This window comes from Mastigoproctus giganteus, chromosome 12, assembly GCF_048544385.1.
Source record: "Mastigoproctus giganteus isolate SK-2022 chromosome 12, ASM4854438v1, whole genome shotgun sequence".
Classification (NCBI taxonomy): domain Eukaryota; kingdom Metazoa; phylum Arthropoda; class Arachnida; order Uropygi; family Thelyphonidae; genus Mastigoproctus; species Mastigoproctus giganteus.
Window position 1 is genome coordinate 103,103,928 of NC_143586.1, and position 19,026 is coordinate 103,122,953.

The following is a 19,026-nucleotide window of genomic DNA, read 5'->3' on the forward strand; positions in this document are numbered from 1 at the left end:
AAAGGATGCAAAAAAAAGCTATTAACCACTGATGCCAAAGTTATAGAGCAAGCCTACAAGTAGTGCTGCAACCTGTATACAACCTACATTGATTACCGCAAGGACTTAGACCAGTAGTATAGAACCTTTTTTTAATAATGGCACCCCTACTCAATCTACTCAATTTTCTGCACCTGTTAGATCCGATTCTTTTTCTCTCTCTCTCTCTCTCTCTCTCTCTCTCTCTCTCTCTCTCTCTCTCTCTCTCTATATATATATATATATATATTTTTTTTTTTTTTTTTTTTTTTTCCATAGTATTACTTATATTTTATGCTAATCTAGTTAGAATTTAACTTCTTTCTTTTAAGAGATCATTAGTGCATTGTTAATGCCATTGTATATAAGCCAACTGGACGTAATATGTGCCTGTAGTATATAATACAATGGACACACAAAAGATTGAACAAGGCAAAGTGTTTCATGTATTCCACACACGTCTTGCAACATAGACCAGCACACCTCATGGCCAATTCATTAATGAAAATAGGCAGAAACAGGCTTAAAAAATTATGAATCTAACAACTAAGCCATAATTTACTATTTTTCAACTTATTTTTCAATACGTGCCTGCAGTATGTATAACCTAGTCTAACCTGATCACCTGAACCGTAAGCACCCTAATACCTATAGGCAAACACCATTTACCTAAGACATTCCACAATTAATTGTACAATTAGATAATTATATATATATATATATATAATATTAAAAAAAAAAAAAAAAATATATATATATATATATATATATATATATATATATGTTATATGATATTTTTTACAATAATATAATTGTAAAAATTACATTTCATAATACAAATTATATATATACAGCATATAATAATTTTATTCTTTATATAGAGGTACTAAGTAAACATCAATTATAGATCACCACAAAATTAAACAGATACTGTACATTGTTTTATAATGAAATAAGCATATCGATTAAAAAAATAATAGTTTAAGTAACTTAAATTCAAATTACATGGCACCCCTGGAATGTTGTTGCGGCACCCCGGTTGAAAACCACTGACTTAGACTATGTGCCACATTGCTGGCTAACAGAGATGCTGACAATCTACAAAGTCAATCCAACTGTGACAAACTTACTAGAAGCAATCATAGTAAAATGGAATACCACCATCAAGGTCAGGAACATCACAACCAGACTGATCCCCAAAAGGTGAGGAATCTTTCAGGGAGATACCCTGAGCCTACTGTGGTTAGCACGGTGGACAGCACTCAACCCACAATCCACCATGCTCAACAACAGCAAAATATGGATATAATCTTAAAGATGGAAGGAAAAACCTATACAGCGTCTTCCACTGATGTACATGGATGAAATCAAGATATATGTGGCAACTGAGAAGCAACTGCAGCAGCTACTCTGGATCACTGAAGAATTCAGTAATGATATCAGTATGGAATTTGGTCTAGACAAACACAAGATCCACGGATTGCATCAGGGAAAAATAATATAATAATAATAATACAATGGACACACAAAAGATTGAACAAGGCAAAGTGTTTCATGTATTCCACACACTTCTTGCAACGTAGACCAGCACACCTCATGGCCAATTCAAATTTATGAATCTAACAACTAAGCCATAATTTACTATTTTTCAACAAAAACTATGGTACAACCATCAGACAGAAAAAGAGTCAAAAAGATGAATTCTCCATCATAAATCCAGAAAGTTAAGAGGTATGTGTATACTTATATACATACAGGAATTTTGCCAGCAGGAAGGTTTTATTCCATGTATAAGGCAATGGTTAGGCTGTGCCTTGAGCCCTGCACAACAGGTCTAGAAACATTATTTCAGTGAGGATGTGGATCTCTTGGAACAGATGTAGAGAAGAGCAACAAGAGTAGGAAGGCACAAAATGATTCTCTTATCAAGGATGACTTTAGATCTGAAAATTGCACCACTTGGAAACTAGGCCTGCCTGCCTGCCTGCCTGCAAGGAGACCTAACTGAGGTGTTTAAGGCATTAAATGGATTGGGTAAACTAAATCCTGACAGCATCCTTACTTGTTCTCAGATGACACAAGAGGGGACATAAATTTAAACTGAAAAAGGATTACAGTGTAGATGCGCAAAAATTTGCTCTCAGAGAGTAACTGATGGTTGGAACAAACTACTATCGTATTGTGGAAGCAGGAAGTTTCAATGTATTATGTTGACTGAGCTGCAACATATAGCCACACACACACACACACACACACACACACACACACACACACACACACACACACACACACACACACACACACACACACACACACACACTTAGCAGAAATAGTTTTACTTGCCTGGGCATTATCAGATGTTTCCCAAAATCAGTCAAAAGTGTTACGTAGATTTTATTTATTTATTTATTTATTTTTTTTTTTTTTTTTTTTTTTTTTTAGGAGCATTAGCAACTAAGGCCATATTACCTGACCTTTCCGCATCCTCCATATTTGGTTGTCACGGGCTCGAACCCCGGTCTAATCAAGAAGCACTGCTGCCTCCTGCCCACCCGGCTACGGAGGCGGCTCTGTAGATTTTATGTTTAGCATACTCTTATGTTTGTGTGGTATGACTGGTCCTTAGCAATCTACCAGCAACGGCAGTCACCTTGAGGGATCTTGGCTAGTTCTCATCCTGGTAACAAGAAGACATGCCATCTACTCTGTTTATACTGTATCCTGCTGCCGTAGAGTTTTGGAAAGCAATCCTCAATAATAAACCTTCTATATCACTAATGGATCTACTGAACTTGCCATCTAGCCATTACGGCCAGAAGGTAGGCTATCTCATTAAGTAAGGAAGGGTTAAAGAGTGATGTAGCCAAGTGGTCAGGAGCAGGAGTGCAGTAGCACACGCTCTTTGAGTAGACCGGGGTTCAAGCCCCTGACTGCTGAATACGGTCGATCTGCCAACCCGCACTGGACCAGCGTGGCAGATTATGGTCCATTTCCCTCAGCATGAATTGTTGAGGCTTCCATCCTGCAGTGGGTTGATAATGGCTGCACTTTACTTGTTTTTACTTTATTAGGAGGTCAAAGTCACAGTAATGAGGCAGAAGAAAGGAAGAGGTTTCTCCCTAGAATTATAAAGCAACTATAAGATTACATTTGGAATACTGTGTTCAAGTATGGAGACCTCATCTGAAAAAAAGACTGAACTTCTTGAAAGGGTCCAAAGATGGGCAAATCACGTGGTGAGATTGGCAAAAGGGAGATCATACAAGGAAAGACTGATTATGTGGGTTGCAGAGCTTGACAAACAGGCACCTCAGAGGTGACCTGATTGAGGTTTATAAGGCTCTGAGAAGGGTTAGTAAAGTGAATGAAGGTGGAATTTTCACTGTTATAGAGAATTCCAGAAGTTGGATGCATAAATTCAAATTACAGGGAAAGAGGTTTATACTAGATTGTAGGAAGTTTTCTTTTAGCCAGCGAGGCATTAATTGCTGAAACAGGGTGTCTTTGTAGGTAGTTGAGACTGACAGTTTGAATAAATTCAGAGGACAACTGGATAGTTACCTGTGTGAAGAGCGAAGCAAATAATTTGTATTTTTTTTTTACCTACTCGTGTTGTTGTTTTTTTTTTTTTTTTCCCCAACCAAAGCAGCAAAAGCCTGTGGCTTTCTTGCACTATATGGCTATTACTATTTCTAATTATAAAGCATAAAGTGTGCAGTTAGTATCCATCATGGATCTGTGACAATATCCCACATTAGAGAGCAACTGACATTAGCAATAACACATCTCTCATGTTTGTTGTTGTTGTTATTTGGTTTTTAGGAGCATTAGCAACTAAGGCCATATTGCTCCGGGGATATGCGGTGGTCATTCCCTGACCTTTCCGCATCCTCCGTATTTGGTGGTCATGGGCTTGAATCCCGGTCTAATCAAGAAGCGTGTGCTACGCACTGCTGCTCCTGTTCACCTGGCTACGGAGGCGCCCACCTCTCATGATGAACAGACATGCAGCAAGTGGAGTCGGCAGAATAGATAACATAATGTGAAAGAACATTACATGCTGTCAGAACGAAAATATTGCACTACTGATGATAGTAGCTATCAGTATCAGCAAAAAGAGTAATCCCACAGTAGAGAAAACAGAAAAGCTCTGCTGGCAGCAGAATACAGACTACAAAGACAATAAGGGATGAGCTTGGCAGCAACAAAAGTGGAGATCAGCAGTGATCCCACACCAGAGCAAAAGAGATGCTGGTATCAGCAGCAGGATGTAGCAACTGTGCAGAGGGCAAAAAACATTGGGTGGACGAACATGAGGTATTGGCAGCAGAAGGAGAACTGGAAGTGGAATGTTGGTGGGAAGTGGGATGTACTAGTTGAAAGTACACTGACAGTTGGAGATGCAGATATTACAGCAGTCTAGAGGGCAGCGTGGATTTCTGCTGGAAGACCTTTATAGGGAAACATAAGAAGGCAGTAACATTTTTTGGTTACAAATGATGCATTCCTATCCCCAGATGAGGGCAGAAGTAATGAGATAGAGTATAGTGCATGAGCAAGGGTGCGTGTATACACACACAGTTGCCAATTATTACAGCATACACTGAATGGCTCTTTGGCAACAGCCATCCATTTTTGATTGTATCCTACCAGTCAGTTAGTTACACCACTGCCTATTTTTAATTTAGTAAACAAAATAACACACTTAATCACAATTAAAACCAACAATAAGTTCTGCAAACAATTAATATAAAACATGAAATAAATGCAGACAATATTATATGCTACCTGTAAGATAGATCCTGTGTGGAATAGAGGTCATGGGGAGAGAGCATTTTCTAAATGCAGGAAAAATAAGATATAAAAATAAAGAAAGAAAAAGCACCTCTCCCACCCTTGAATAATCTAACTTATCTTGAATAGTCTAGAATACATAAAATAAGAATCAGAAATCTAAAAGCACATAAAACAAGGAACACAGAACAATAATACACTGACATGCAGTCCTGATGTTCTTTGCAAAGATAAAAAACAGTTCCCTTTCAATTACAAATGATAACTGAAATAAAATACTTGTGAATAACATAAGAACTAAAATAAAATACTTGTGAATAACATAAGAACTAAAATAAAATACTTGTGAATCACATAGAACTAAAATCAAAAGGTAACTAAAATACATGAGAATGGTGTAGAAACTTGAATCAAAATCACTATCCACACCAGGGAATGATTAACTGAAGAAAATGCCAATTCATATGCTAATGCTATCCAAATACATGGAAAAATCATGTAGAGTGCATCATAAGTAATTAGTGCAAGTAAAAATAACAATGGTGGAGAAAATTAATGTTATAGAAAAAATATTAGCATTAGTAGTGACAAATGCAAGATTCTAAGCATCAGCAAAAAAACCCACATACATATGCATATTAGCATTAGCAGAGGCATATGATGCAAGAAAGCAAGCTTATACAGAATCAGAAAAAAAAAAATAAAAAAAAACACTTCCTGTTTCACCCATCCATTCACTCCAAACGTTTGTCTAGTTCAGCTTTGAATTTATTTAAGCTGTCCAACTTCCACAACAGATGGAAGCTTGTTCCAGCAATCAACCACCCTGCTGGCTAAGACAAATTTCCACACATCTATTCTACAATTGTCTTTCCTCAATTTGAATTTATGCACCTCAGGTGTGTAATCTGAGCAAGAGGAAGAATCCCATCGGCACTCAGCTTGATCAAACCACTCAAGGCCTGATACACCTCAGTCAGACTACCTCACAGGTGCCTAGTCTCCAGATGTTGCAATTTGCAGAATTTAAGCCTTTCTTTATAAGAAAAATTCTTTGTTCCGCTCACCAATCTCGTTGCCTTCCTCTATACTTGTTACAGCAGCTCTACATGCTTCCTAAAATGAGGCCTCCAGATCTCCAGGCCTGACCATTGCTTTATACAATGAGATAATCACCTCCTTATCCATACTAGCAAAATTCCTGTATATAACTGACAAGACCCCATTGAGCTATTCTTGCAGGCTGTCTGCACACTGCTCAGAAAACTTCATATCTGACTGCACAACTACCCCTATGTCTTTTTCATTCTCCACTTCCCTGAGTGTAGTACCACACAGTTGGTACATTATCTGGTGTTACTGCTACCCATATGCAGTACTTTGCATTTGTCAATGCTAAATTAAACCTCCTTCAGTGATTTACTATGAACTAAAATGATACTACGCACTAACTTGTTCGATTAGTGAAATTTCCATAGTCAGAGGCTTTCAGTCCTAAAACATTTTTAGTATAAACATTTTGATAAAATAGAAGTGACATATTGCAATTGTTTTCATCGATATCCATAATTGGATACGTTGACCATATTAAGCCTTAAGTTCTCATGGTTGTGAACAGTACTGAATTACTTAGTGGATTGTTGCTCTGTCTTATTTTTGTCATTGTGACCTAAGGTATATTGAAACTTCAAAGGAGATTATTCTTCCAACTTGATAATGAGTTTAATGAACAGAATGTTAAGCAATTAGAAATCCTCAGTTTAAAAATTTTCCCACGGACAGCATAAAATATTTATAAATTCTGAAATAGTACTTAAAAATGATCGTTAACTTATGTATGTGTATCTTTTCATTTTTATTTGGGTAGTTAATATTTCATACCATTATGTCATTTTCCCTTCTAAGAAGTTTTCTCTCATAAGAAGTTCTAAACCTCCACTCCCTTGGAAAACTTCTTATCTAACTTCTTAATATTTACATTCCATTTAAAATAAATAATTTGAATTTTAGTTCAGATTTAGCCATAATTATTTAGATATGCATTTACAATTCACATTACAAAGATATTTTTTATCATAGATATAATACTTTACCATTTGCACAGGTTTTACCATCCTCCAAAAGCCGTACACCAGTTGGACATGCACAAGAATAATATGGCTTGCTTGGAGACATTAAACAAAGATGTGAGCAACCACTATTATTATTATCACAAGGAGTTGAACCTGAAAAAGTTAAAGTAAATAAAAAATTAAAATAAGATACACAGAAAATACAACTTAAATCAATATATCATATATGATGTCATCGGTGGTATTTTATTCAAATATTATGGCAACTCAAATTCAGTACCATGCAATCAATGTCAGTCAAACCTTAATTGTCATTTTTCAGCCCATTTGCTTAATTCAAATAAAATTTCTTGAAACAGTACACCCTAGTTAACATCATTAACCACCCAGCCCACCTATCAGCACATACTAAACTTGAAATACCTGCATCAATACCATTATTAAATATTAAAAACAGTAAAGGATCCCAACACCATGTGGTACTCCAATCATAACATTAGTCCAAGAAGGACAGTGACTTTGTCTCCTATGACTTAAACATCCCTTCATCATGCAGCTTACCGTATTTCCCCATGTATAAGACGCTCCCATGTATAAGGCGCACCTTAATTTTGGGGCTCGAAATTTCAAAAAAAAAAAAAAATGTATTACATAAAGTTATTGAACTCAAGTTTTATTCATCATAAAATTCATACAACTCCTCATCACTGTCAAAACTCCCATCCATTAGCTTGTCCTCATCTGTGTCTGATGACGAATCCCTGTCTTCATATATTGCCTCATCCTCAGTTCCATCTGTGGCATTTGAAATGCCACACTTCTTAAATGACTTGACAACGATATCAATCTTGATATTATCCCAGGATCTTTTCACCCAGGTACAAACTTCTCCTCTAGTTGGTTTCTTCACTCTTCCTGCTGGTGTCAAATTGTTCCCAGAAGACTTCTTCCATTGGTTCCATTCATCTCTCATGGCAGCTTTGAAGGGTTTGTTAATGCTGACATCAAGTGGTTGGAGCTGGGATGTCAAGCCTCCAGGTATGACGGCAAGTTTTGTTTTTTGCTCTACAGCAATCTTCTTTGTGTTTTTTGTTATGTGTGCCCTGAACTGATCAAGCACCAATAGGGCAGGTTTGCATAAGAGCCCACCTGGTCTCCTGCTCCAAACTTTCTCAAACCAGATCTTCATCCCATCCTGATCCATCCATCCAACCCTTGTCATGAATGTTGCTGATGAAAAAGAAGTTACTCATTTCAAAGGAGGACACAATTGGTGCTTCAGGTTCATGAAACGGAATGGATTAAGCATGCGTACATGCACCAGACTTGCCCAAAAGATGCCTGAAAGCTATGCGCTTCACTCCTCGATGAATGTCTTCTTTTGGCATTGTTTTGCATTTGAAAATCAGCATAGGAGGCAGCTTGGTTCCATCAGCACAACATGCTAGAACAACTGTATAATGGCTCTTTTCATGTCCACTTGTCTTCACAGTTACAGTTTTCACCCCCTTCTTATCAACAGTTCTGTTACTTGGGACATCAAATTGAAGGGGGACTTCGTCCGTATTTGCAATTTGTCCCAACTCAAACTGATGTGTCTTCCGACATTGAATGACAAAACAATGAAATTCAAGGACCTTCTGCTCATAGCTTTCAGGCATCTTTTGGGCAAGTCTGGTGAGTGTACGCATGCTTAGTCCATTCCATTTCATGAACCTGAAGTACCAATTGTGTCCTCCTTTGAAATCAATAACTTCTTTTTCATCAGCAATTCTTCTTGCCTCATGCTGAACCATCTTTGTGGACACAGGAATTCCAATTGCCCTTTGCTCTTCACTCCATATCTTCAATTCCCTCTCTAAATCAGGCCATTTTGCTGACTTGCCTCTCATGGCCTTCTTCTGCCGTGGCGTTTTCAGTAGGGTTTTTTCTTCCCATAGCCAGTCTCGGATTGTTTTCTCAGTTGGAGGAGGACCAAACTTACGGTCAGCAGCATGATTTCCATTCACTTTTGCAAACTGGATCACTTTTAACTTAAATTCAGCACGGTACAAAAATCTTTTCTGAGCCATTTCTGGGCAGAACGTGGCAAAACATAACCTGATATACCAGTAACAAGTGCGAAACAATGAGCGCAAAGACAACAAGCACGAAAAGGGGGGAAATGCAAGTAAAAAAAAATCTACAACCACTGTATAAGACGCACCCAGTTTTTAGACCCCAAATTTTTCGAAAAAGGGTGCATCTTATACATGGGGAAATACGGTAATTCCTAATGGTAACCCATTTTCTTCTCTATTAAAGAATAGCAATCTGAGCATAATGTCACTTTGGTGTTTAAATAACAATCGTTCTTGTGGAACAGAATCAAAGGCTCTACTGAAATCCAAGCATATAACATTAAAATTATTATGTGCACCCATTTCCTTTGTCATAGCCTCACAGTAGCTAATCAGATGGGTCAGGCAGGAACTCCCTTCAACAAATCCATGCTATCACTGCCTTGTGGATCCATCCTATCACAATGATCTTGCATCACTTCTTTAATCCATTATTTTCCCTGCACAGAAGTCAAACTTACATGTCTGTAGCCTTTGAATCACCCATATGAAAAAGAGATATTTCCAATGTATGATTTCCCCAAATCAACTGGTCTTAGAATTATAGCTAAAGGTTTGACAACTTCTTTTATTGCTTCTTTTAAGATGATCAGCCCTAAGTGCTTTCTTCACTTTTATCTGCAGCCAATTCTCTTCCAGCTAGATTTCAGTTATCATAAGATTATTCAATTCGTAATCAGAATTAGCTAGATGTGTGCTATCCCTATCTCTAAAAACTTCATGTGTGAAAATAGAATGCAAAATACTTACTTGAGTTCTCAACAACTTATATAGGGTCATCAATATTTATACCATTATTATCAAATAGACCTATGTGATTCATCGCTTTTGTGCTAGTGTTAACATATGCAAAGAATTCCTTGCTGTTTATTTATTTTTTTTATTTTTTTGCTATCCAAGCCTAAATCTGCTTTAGCATGCCTAACCACCTAAGTAACTTGATTACAGCCTACTTGATACTTACCGTTGAATTCTGTGTCATCAGACAATTTATAATCCTAATAATAATAATCCCATGCATTTTGCTTCTCTGCTGCTAAACTCATCAGTTCATCTGGCATCCATTTTGGTCTATAATTTGAATAATATCTCTTGGTAATATCTCAGCAGCTTCTTTGATTACCCTGAACACTTTTCATTTCCATCTGTTAACTACAGAAGTTGTTCCTACTCAAATGAATTTCAAATATGGTCTAAATCAATTGTAATCATCTTTGAGAAAACAAAATCTCTGGTTTACTCCTGACAATAGTTATTTCTTTGAATAAATCCCACATTAATACACTGTGATGATCAGTGATGCCTAGTGGATCCTTTACTTCACAGGTGTCAAAACCGCGGCTCACTCCTTTGAATTATGTGGCCCATTGCCATTTAGGAAGCCTTCAAGTGTTATGTGTAGCCAGGAGTTTAATATCAGCTTGTCACAAAATATAGTTTCATATTGACTTTTGAAAATATAAATATCCATTTTTAATAACATTCCATTTTTTTATATTGCTTTCTCATATTTTATGTATGCCCTCAGAATTTAGCAAAATTATTATAACCATATAATAATAATGGTACAATTATAGTCATCAGTATAATGTGGATTTTATATTAAATTATTAACTAGGGGAAAAAAACAATAAATACAAATGTAGATAACAAAAATTAAATTAAATTCCATTTTGAAAAATACATAATTGGTGGTAAGGAACTAGTCTCACTGCATGCAACCTGCTTGCTGAAACCTTCGGCAATTTATCTGTTTTGGCCCTTAAACAAGAAAGGCGGTCATTGTGATCACGTTTGTGAATTTAGTTTTAATTCTATTAAACAGCGATTCTAATAAGTGAAAATAGGAGGAATATTATCAATAGGCTATAAAAGTAAAGATATATTAAGCACAAATTTACACTTTATTACCTTACCAATTAAAAAATTAAATGATATGTGAAAATCAGAAGAATATTTTCTACAGCTTGGCAAAATAAAAAAAAATTTATGCTTACGTGCATAGCTTAATTAATATGTACTGTAATATGTATATACTAAATAGTTGATATTTCTGTTCACTGACATTTGGCGGGGGATTTCAAATTTAAAACAGTAAAAAAAGATAAGCAATCAATAACAAAGAACACGGCACACACGCACACACACACAAATGGCAACTAACATGATACGCGCAAGTGAGAAGGAGTAACAAGTTGCGAAGCTTAAAAAATAGTATTGAAGAGAAGATTCTGAAAATTTATTTATGTTTTTTATATGACTGAAGATTTCGTGGAAGGGGAAACACATTTCACCACAATAACATAAAACCCACACAATTCCATGTGTCAATATTATCGCAGATTCAATAAGATCGAGTTTACTATCCATTTATAATAGATTGCACTAACAGAAAAGCCCAATAAACCAGAAACTGAGTAGCCAGGTGGACAGGAGCAGCAGTGTGAAGCACACGCTTCTTGATTAGACCGGGATTCGAACCCATCACCACCAAATATGGAGGAGGCGGAAAGGTCAGGAAATGACCACTGCATATCCCCAGAGAAATATGGCCTTAGTTGCTAATGCTCCTAAAAACCAAATAACAACAACAACCAGAAACTGCTAATTGTTTTATGGTTGTGACCTCCAGAAATCCGACCGGACCATATGGTATGGTTGGAGACAATCATAGGGTAATCTCGAGTGCAGCGGTCTCCTTCCCCGATTAAATGGCAAGTTGTCCCAATTAAGCGAAGAAAACCCTGGCTATTTTCTCAATCAGATTCTGTTCTTTAAGATTTGTTCCAAATAAATGGCTGCCCCGATTAACCGGTGGCCCAAATAACCGAAATCTGCTGTATATCAAAGTATATTTTCTCTATAAACACATATATATAGAAAAAAACTTGAAAAAAAGAAGACGAAAAGACTACAGAGAAGGGCAGTAATAAATATTAAACAGTTGAAATTAAACTGAATGTCAAAGTTCTTCACATTCTCTAAAGACAACATGCATTACAGTTTTATTCAGTGTTCTATAAAATAATTAAACTGATAATGTTATATAAAGTAATTAGTATTAGTATTAGGGGGCCACATGGTGCAAGGAAGCCTATGGTTTATGCTGCACCAGCCAAAGGGGGGGGAAAAAAAAAAGAGAGAATAAAATAATAAGAAAATTTTAAAAAATAAATTATTAATAAAAGAAAAGGAAACAGACAACCTATGCATTTCCCTCCTCCCATAGGTAATTATCCAGCTGACCTTTGAATTTCCCCAAACTGTCAACCTATAGAACATCTGTATGTAACTTATTCCAGTAATTTATAACTCGCTGGCTAAAATAAAACTTTCTGCAATCCAGTCTAAACATCTCCCCCAATAACTTGAATTTATGACCTCTAGTTCTAGAATCATTTATAACTGAAAATTTCATCCTTGTTCATTTTAATTTTGCCTCTCAGAGCCTTAAACACCTCAATCAAGTTGCCTCTAAGGTGCCATAGTTTCCAAGCTCTGCAACCCACATATTTGAAGTCTTTCCTCATGTGGACGCCCTTTTGCCGATCTAACCAGGCGAGTTATCCGTCTTTGGACCCTTTCAAGAAGCTCAATGCCTTCCTTTAGGTGCGATCTGCTAAAATTAAATAAAATGAATAATTGAAGAAAAGGAAATGGACAATCTACGCATTCCCTCCTCCCATAGGTAACTATCCAGCTTACCTTTGAAGTCTGCAAACCTTCAGCCTCAACCACCAATCTAGGTAACTTCTTCCAGTAATTTATAACTCGCTGGCTAAAATAAAACTTTCTGCAATCCAATCTAACTAAAGACTGGATTCCTAACTTGAATTTATAGCCCCTAGTTGTAGAATAATTTATAACAGTGAAAATTTCACCTCATTCATTTTACTTTTGCCTCTCAGAGCCTTAAACACCTCAATCACATCTTCTCTAAGGTGTCTAGTTTCCAAGATCTGCAAACCACATATTCAAGGTCTTTCCTCATATGAACACCCTTTTGTTGATCTCACCAGGCGAGATACCCATCTCTGCACCCTTTCAAGAAGCACAATCTCTTTTTTTAAGTGTGGTCTCCACACTTCAACACAGTATTCCAAGTGTGCTCTAACAATAGCCTTATATAGTGGGATTATGATGTCCTTATCTCTACTAGCAAATGTTCAATAAATCATCAATAGGACACCATAGGCCTTACTTGCATCTACAATGCTCAGGGAGCTTCGTGTCTGGCCCCTATCATAACACCCAAGTCCTTTTCATCCAGTACTGGCTTTAGTTCAACTCCACCAAGTGTATACGTTATTTTGGGGTTACTGTTCCCCGGGATTACGTAATACCTTACACTTCACTGGATTAAAGCATAGCTGCCATTTTTCTGACCATACCTGAAGTCTATCTAGGTCACTCTGAAGAAGCTCTGTTTGGTGGTGATCATTAACTACTCTCCCAATCTTTACATCATCTGCAAATTTAGACATCATGCCCTCTACCCCTTCATCAATGTCATTTATGAAAATCAAAAACAACAGTGGTCCTAATACTGATCCTTGGGGAACCCCACTTCTTACATCAACCCAATCTGAGGAATAACCATTTTTCACAACCACCTGCTTCCCACCCTGAAAGCCAACCTGCTATCCATCTAAGAATTTTCCCTGTGATTCCAACCTGTTCCAACTTAGAGTAACCGCTCATGTGGGATTGAGTCAAAGGCTTTGCTGAAATCCAAATAAACAAAGTTGAAATTATTCCCTAAATCCAGATCTTGAACAATCCTGACAAAACAGCTAACCAGATTAGTAAAACATGATTTTCCCTTTACAAAACATGCTGGTATCCTTCAGAATTCCATTTCTATCTAAATGATCCTGAATTCCACCCTTGATCATTGCCTCTATGATTTTCCCTACTACTGAAGTTATACTGACCGGCCGGTAATTTCCCACTTCACTCTTAGAACCACCGTTACTTTTTGAAGATACATTGGCACTTTTCCAATCCAACGGAATCACTCCAGAATCCAATGATGCTCTCATAATTAGCCTCAATGGTTCAATGCACTCGCTTGCCGCCTCCCTTAAGATTATAGGGTATATGCTATAAACTCCAGGAGCTTTACTGGCCTGTAGGCATGAAAGTTTTTTCATTAAATAAACCTGTGAAATCTCAACATCATTAATTACATTTTTTTCAACTTCATTCCCATAATTTCCCATTGACACACAAAGGGTTTTTCTTCTATAAATATCGATGCAAAAAGTAACTGTTGAGTTCATCTGCAACTTCAGGTGGCGTTATCTAATATTAGCCCACGTCCATTACATAAGGGGCCAATCTGGTTTGCACTTCTCTTCTTTGCATTTATATGTGAAGAATTCCTCATCCCCACTCTTTACCAGCTAACATTTTCTGTGGCATTATTACAGATCAATTTGTAGCTGTTATAGGCTTCGGTAATTTTTATTGCTCTGTAACTTTTCCATGCCGTCTTCTTCTGCCCACGTAATATGGCAATTTTGGAATCTTCCTTGTGGGTTATTTTTTTTAATGGTATATATGCATTCAAGGCTTCCGTGATTGATGTTTTAAAAGTATACCATAATTCAATTGTATTCGCTCTGTGTGTGATATCTACCCAGTTAATAGAGTCCATGTAGCACTTTAAGGTAATTTCCATCGTAATTTCCTTTTCTGAAATTATTTATTTATTTTTTTTTTTGATTTGGTAGTTGTTGGCGCATCGGCTTCTGTGGCCATATTGCACCTCCCAAGGTTTTTGCAGTACTTTGATCCAAGCCCGAGGCGGGAATCGAACCCGCGACCTTTGGGTTGCCGGGCAGGTACTTTACCCACTCGGCTAGCCCGGTCGGCTCTGAAATTATAACCTATTACTTTGCCTTTAACTACTGCAACCTCTCTCTCTCTTCATCATCCACTGTAGAACTCCATCTCTTCATCGTCCACTGTAGAACTGCATGATCACTTCCTGCTACTGGTTCCTGTACTGTCAGCCCTATTATGCCATCTGGTTTATTGATGATGATGCTTAGATTATTTTTTTCTCTAATACTTTCTCTGACATGTCGATACATATAGAAATCATCTATGTGATTTAAAAATTTTGTTCCCCATGTCAAGTTTCCTTCCCATTTAGTCCAATAAATTAGAGGCAAATTAAAATTAACCATAATAAGACATTGATGCTTACTTGCCCATTTCATTTGCATGTACCTTTGCTTCCAACTAGCTCACACCATACAGATTCTATACTAGCATGCAAAACATCTGAATCTCGGAAAGCTTTCATCACACTCATGCTGCTTTTGAGAAGAAGCATGACCCTATCACCCCTTCTATCTGCCCTATCCTTCCTAAATACATTATATATATCGTACCGAAACTCACCATCCTCAATCTCCGGGTGGCACCACGTTTCCATAAGCAATATTATGTCAGCATTACTTCTGCTGGTTAGGAGAAGTAATGTCAGCATTACTACTCCTAATCAGCAGTTCAAATTCTCTCATTTTATTGACAACACTTCTGACATTACTGTATAAACAATTAAGACTTAGGGTTCTTATATACTGGGGCTTAGAGGGGAACAGGTATTCTGTGTGTTATCAGATACTCAGTCTAAAACACTGATGGATTCAATATCTTTCTATTACAGAAGATTTAGGAGAAGTCCAGTTGGCCTGCCTCCCTAAAATCCACTCATGCACACCTTCTCGATGGTAAGCCCTGTTACGTCACTTAGGTGGCAACAAACGTGTGGAGTGGTTCTCTTCAAGATGCCTGGTCAGTGTGAAGAGGAAATGATCAAACCCTCCAGCACATGACAAAACAAATGGCCCCCCCAGTCCCCAGCGGCTCTCTCACTCCCTCTCTTATGGCAGTGAGAGGATCAGAGTGGAAGCAGAGGGTGCTAAGAATCTCTGGATACGACCAGGCTGCCTTGCACGGAAACTGAACTTGGCCTGTTACAACGAAAGATCGCTCATCGGTGAAGACAGGATATTAGAGCTGGAAAAGGAATAAGAAAATGTGAATTCGAATACCATCGGTTTGGCTGAAACAAGAAGAAGAAATGAATCACTTATAAGTTTATCAAGTGGAAATCTGCTGTAGACCAATGGAAACAGTGAAAGGAGAGAAAGTGGAGTTGGCTTTCTGGTCCATAAAGATTTACAAAACGACATTTTGGAATTCAAAAGTACATTACCAAGGGTGTCAAGACTAATATTGAGGATTTCTAAGAGGTACAAGCTAAAGGTCATAATGATTTATGCATCAACGTTGAGCCATGATGATGATGATGAAGAGGTTGAAGAAATGTACACGGAAATTGAGTCTTCTAGATGAGCAGAAAACCCACTACACTATCATAATGGGGGATTCCAATGCTAAGGTTTGAAAAAGACAAAACAGTGCAGAAAGGGAAACTATAGAAAATTTTGGAATTGGTGAAAGAAATGGAAGAGGTGTAAGACTTGTGGAATTTGCAGAATCTCAAAGATTGTCAGTAATGAACACTTTTTCAAGAAAAGGGTGAACAGGAAGTGGACATGGAAGAGTTCAAATGGATTAAGAACTAATGAAATCGATTTCATCCTCACTAATAGAAGATATATCACGAATGATGTTACCGTCCTGAACAAGGTAAATGTTGGAAGTGATCACAGAATGGTAAGATGCACACTTGATACAGATGTAAGAAAAGACAGGAAAAAACTGACTCTAGTAAATAATACAAAGGTCTTTGAGATAACAGAAGAGGAGAAAAAGCAGTATGTACTGGAACTTAAGAACAAGTTTGAGCTTCTGCAGACTGCTCAGGACCAAGGTATCAACCAGGGATATTACAACTTTCTGAAAGTGATAAAGCCCAAGAAACCTATAGGTAAAAAGAAATCCAAAGAAGAAAAAATTAGTCAAGAAACACTTGCCATGAAGAATCAAAGCCGACAAATGAAGAGCAAGATAAACACTGACAAGAAAATTGAGTATACTGAGTTATGCAAAGCCATTAGAAAGAGACTCGGAGAGGATATAAAATTTAACACAAGAAAAGTAGAACAAGCATTAAGGGGAAAATCAGCAGCCATGAGCAGTAATACAGAAAGACAAATGATACTGAAACTGAAGAATACCGATGGTGTACTTATAAATAGCAGAGAAAGCATAATTCAAATAGCAGAAGACTACTATAGAGAATTATACAAGGAGCAAGAGAATGATGCCACAAGTGGGGAAGATGGATCGCAAATTAGTAACACGTATGACATACCCAATATTCTTCCTGATGAGGCAGAACATGCATTGAAGAAAATAAAGAATCAGAAAGCCCCGGGGGAAGATGAAGTTACTGTAGAGTTGTTAAAATTGGGAGGAAGAGACATGACACAAAAACTGGCAAAAAAGAATATGACAAAAAAACTGGCAAAAGACTCTTCAAAGTATATGAGCTTATGCAGCATCAGCAAAAAAAAAAAAAAAAAAAAACACACCATTCCCTCCAAATGCCTGTCCAGTTCCTCCTTAAATTTATTCAACCTATCAACTTCCACAACGACAGATGTAAGCTTGTTCCAGCAATTAACCACCTGCTGGCTAAAGGCAAATTTCCGCATATCTATTCTACATCTGTCTTTTCTTAATCTGAATTTATGCCCCCTTAGGTTTGTAATCTGAACAAGTGGAAGGATCCAATCAGAATTCAGCGTGCTCAACCCATTCGAGGGTTGAGCACGCTCTGATGGGATCCTTCCACTTGTTCAGATTACGCACAGTTAGTAAGGATTTTGGACTACTGATGAATACGGCTAAAACAAAAGTAATGATGAACAAGAATGCCACAGAAATGAACAATGATTGAAGTTATTAGCTGTAATAATGATAAATGGCTGGAAGTCAAGAAAAGAATAAATTTTGGATGGATAGCATTCCGGAAATATAGTCATATATTGAGGAGCAATATCCTAGTTTTTCTGAAACGTAAAATAATGAACCAATGTATACTCCCCACCATGACTTATGGAAGTGAAACTTATGCAATCACCAAAAGAATGGAAGAGAAGCTGAGAACTACACAGCGAAGAATGGAATGAATTATATTGAGAATCAGACTGTTAGATAAGAAGAGAAACATGTGGATTAGGCAGCAAACTCAAGTAAAGGACATTCTTATCAAAACTAAAGAACTAAAATGGTCTTGGGCAGGACACATAGCTCGAAGACATGATGACAGATGGACTAAGAAAATAACAGAATGGTATGCAAGAGAAGCTAGAAGAAAACTTGGAAGACAACGGCAGAGATGGATAGATGAAACTCATGAGTTTGTGGGTAGTAAATGGATGGCCATTGCACAAAACAGAAGGAACTGGAAAGTTGCTGAAGAGGCCTTCATCCTGCAGTGGACTGAAAATGGCTGATGATGATGATGTTCTTATCCCTCAGATGTTCTGAGGGATAAGAACATCATCAGCCATTTTCTGGCCTCAGAACATCTGGCTAATTGATAATGTAGTAATTAATTCATAAGGAGACACTATATTTACTTTTCTCTTTATCAATCACAAAAAAAGAAAAAAAAAATCATTTAATTTAAGGAAACAATCAAATACACCTGAAATATAATGTACCAGATGTATTAACTAATTTGTTTGGTTTGCCAGTGCATATATTACTGTGATTAATTTTCCCTTCATATATTCATTCTTACAAGATCATTAGGTGTCTCCTTTCATTATTAGCATTACTACAGGCACACAATGCAAGAAAGCAAGCTTACACAGCATCAGCCAAAAAAAAAAAAAAAAAAAAAACTCTGCCATTTCACTCCTCCATTTGTTCCAAATGTCTGTGCAGCTCAGTCTTAAATTTATTTAAGCTATTAACTTCCACATCAAAAGATGAAAGTCTGTTCCACCAAACAACTACCCACTGGCTAAAGCAAATTTCCACACATCTATTCTACAACTGTCTTTTCTCAATTTAATTTGAATCTATGC

At 37.1% G+C, this 19,026-nt stretch overlaps 1 protein-coding gene across 1 annotated transcript in view; it reads right to left on the reverse strand.

Moving 5' to 3' along the window:
- Positions 1 to 19,026, reverse strand: part of arr (low-density lipoprotein receptor-related protein 6) — a 324,124-nt gene that overhangs the window by 198,463 nt on the left and 106,635 nt on the right. Inside the window, exon 5 of the mRNA XM_090386404.1 lies at positions 6,906 to 7,037. Coding sequence (XP_090242530.1) covers positions 6,906 to 7,037 — 132 coding nt within the window. The remainder of the gene's footprint in view (positions 1 to 6,905; positions 7,038 to 19,026) is intronic.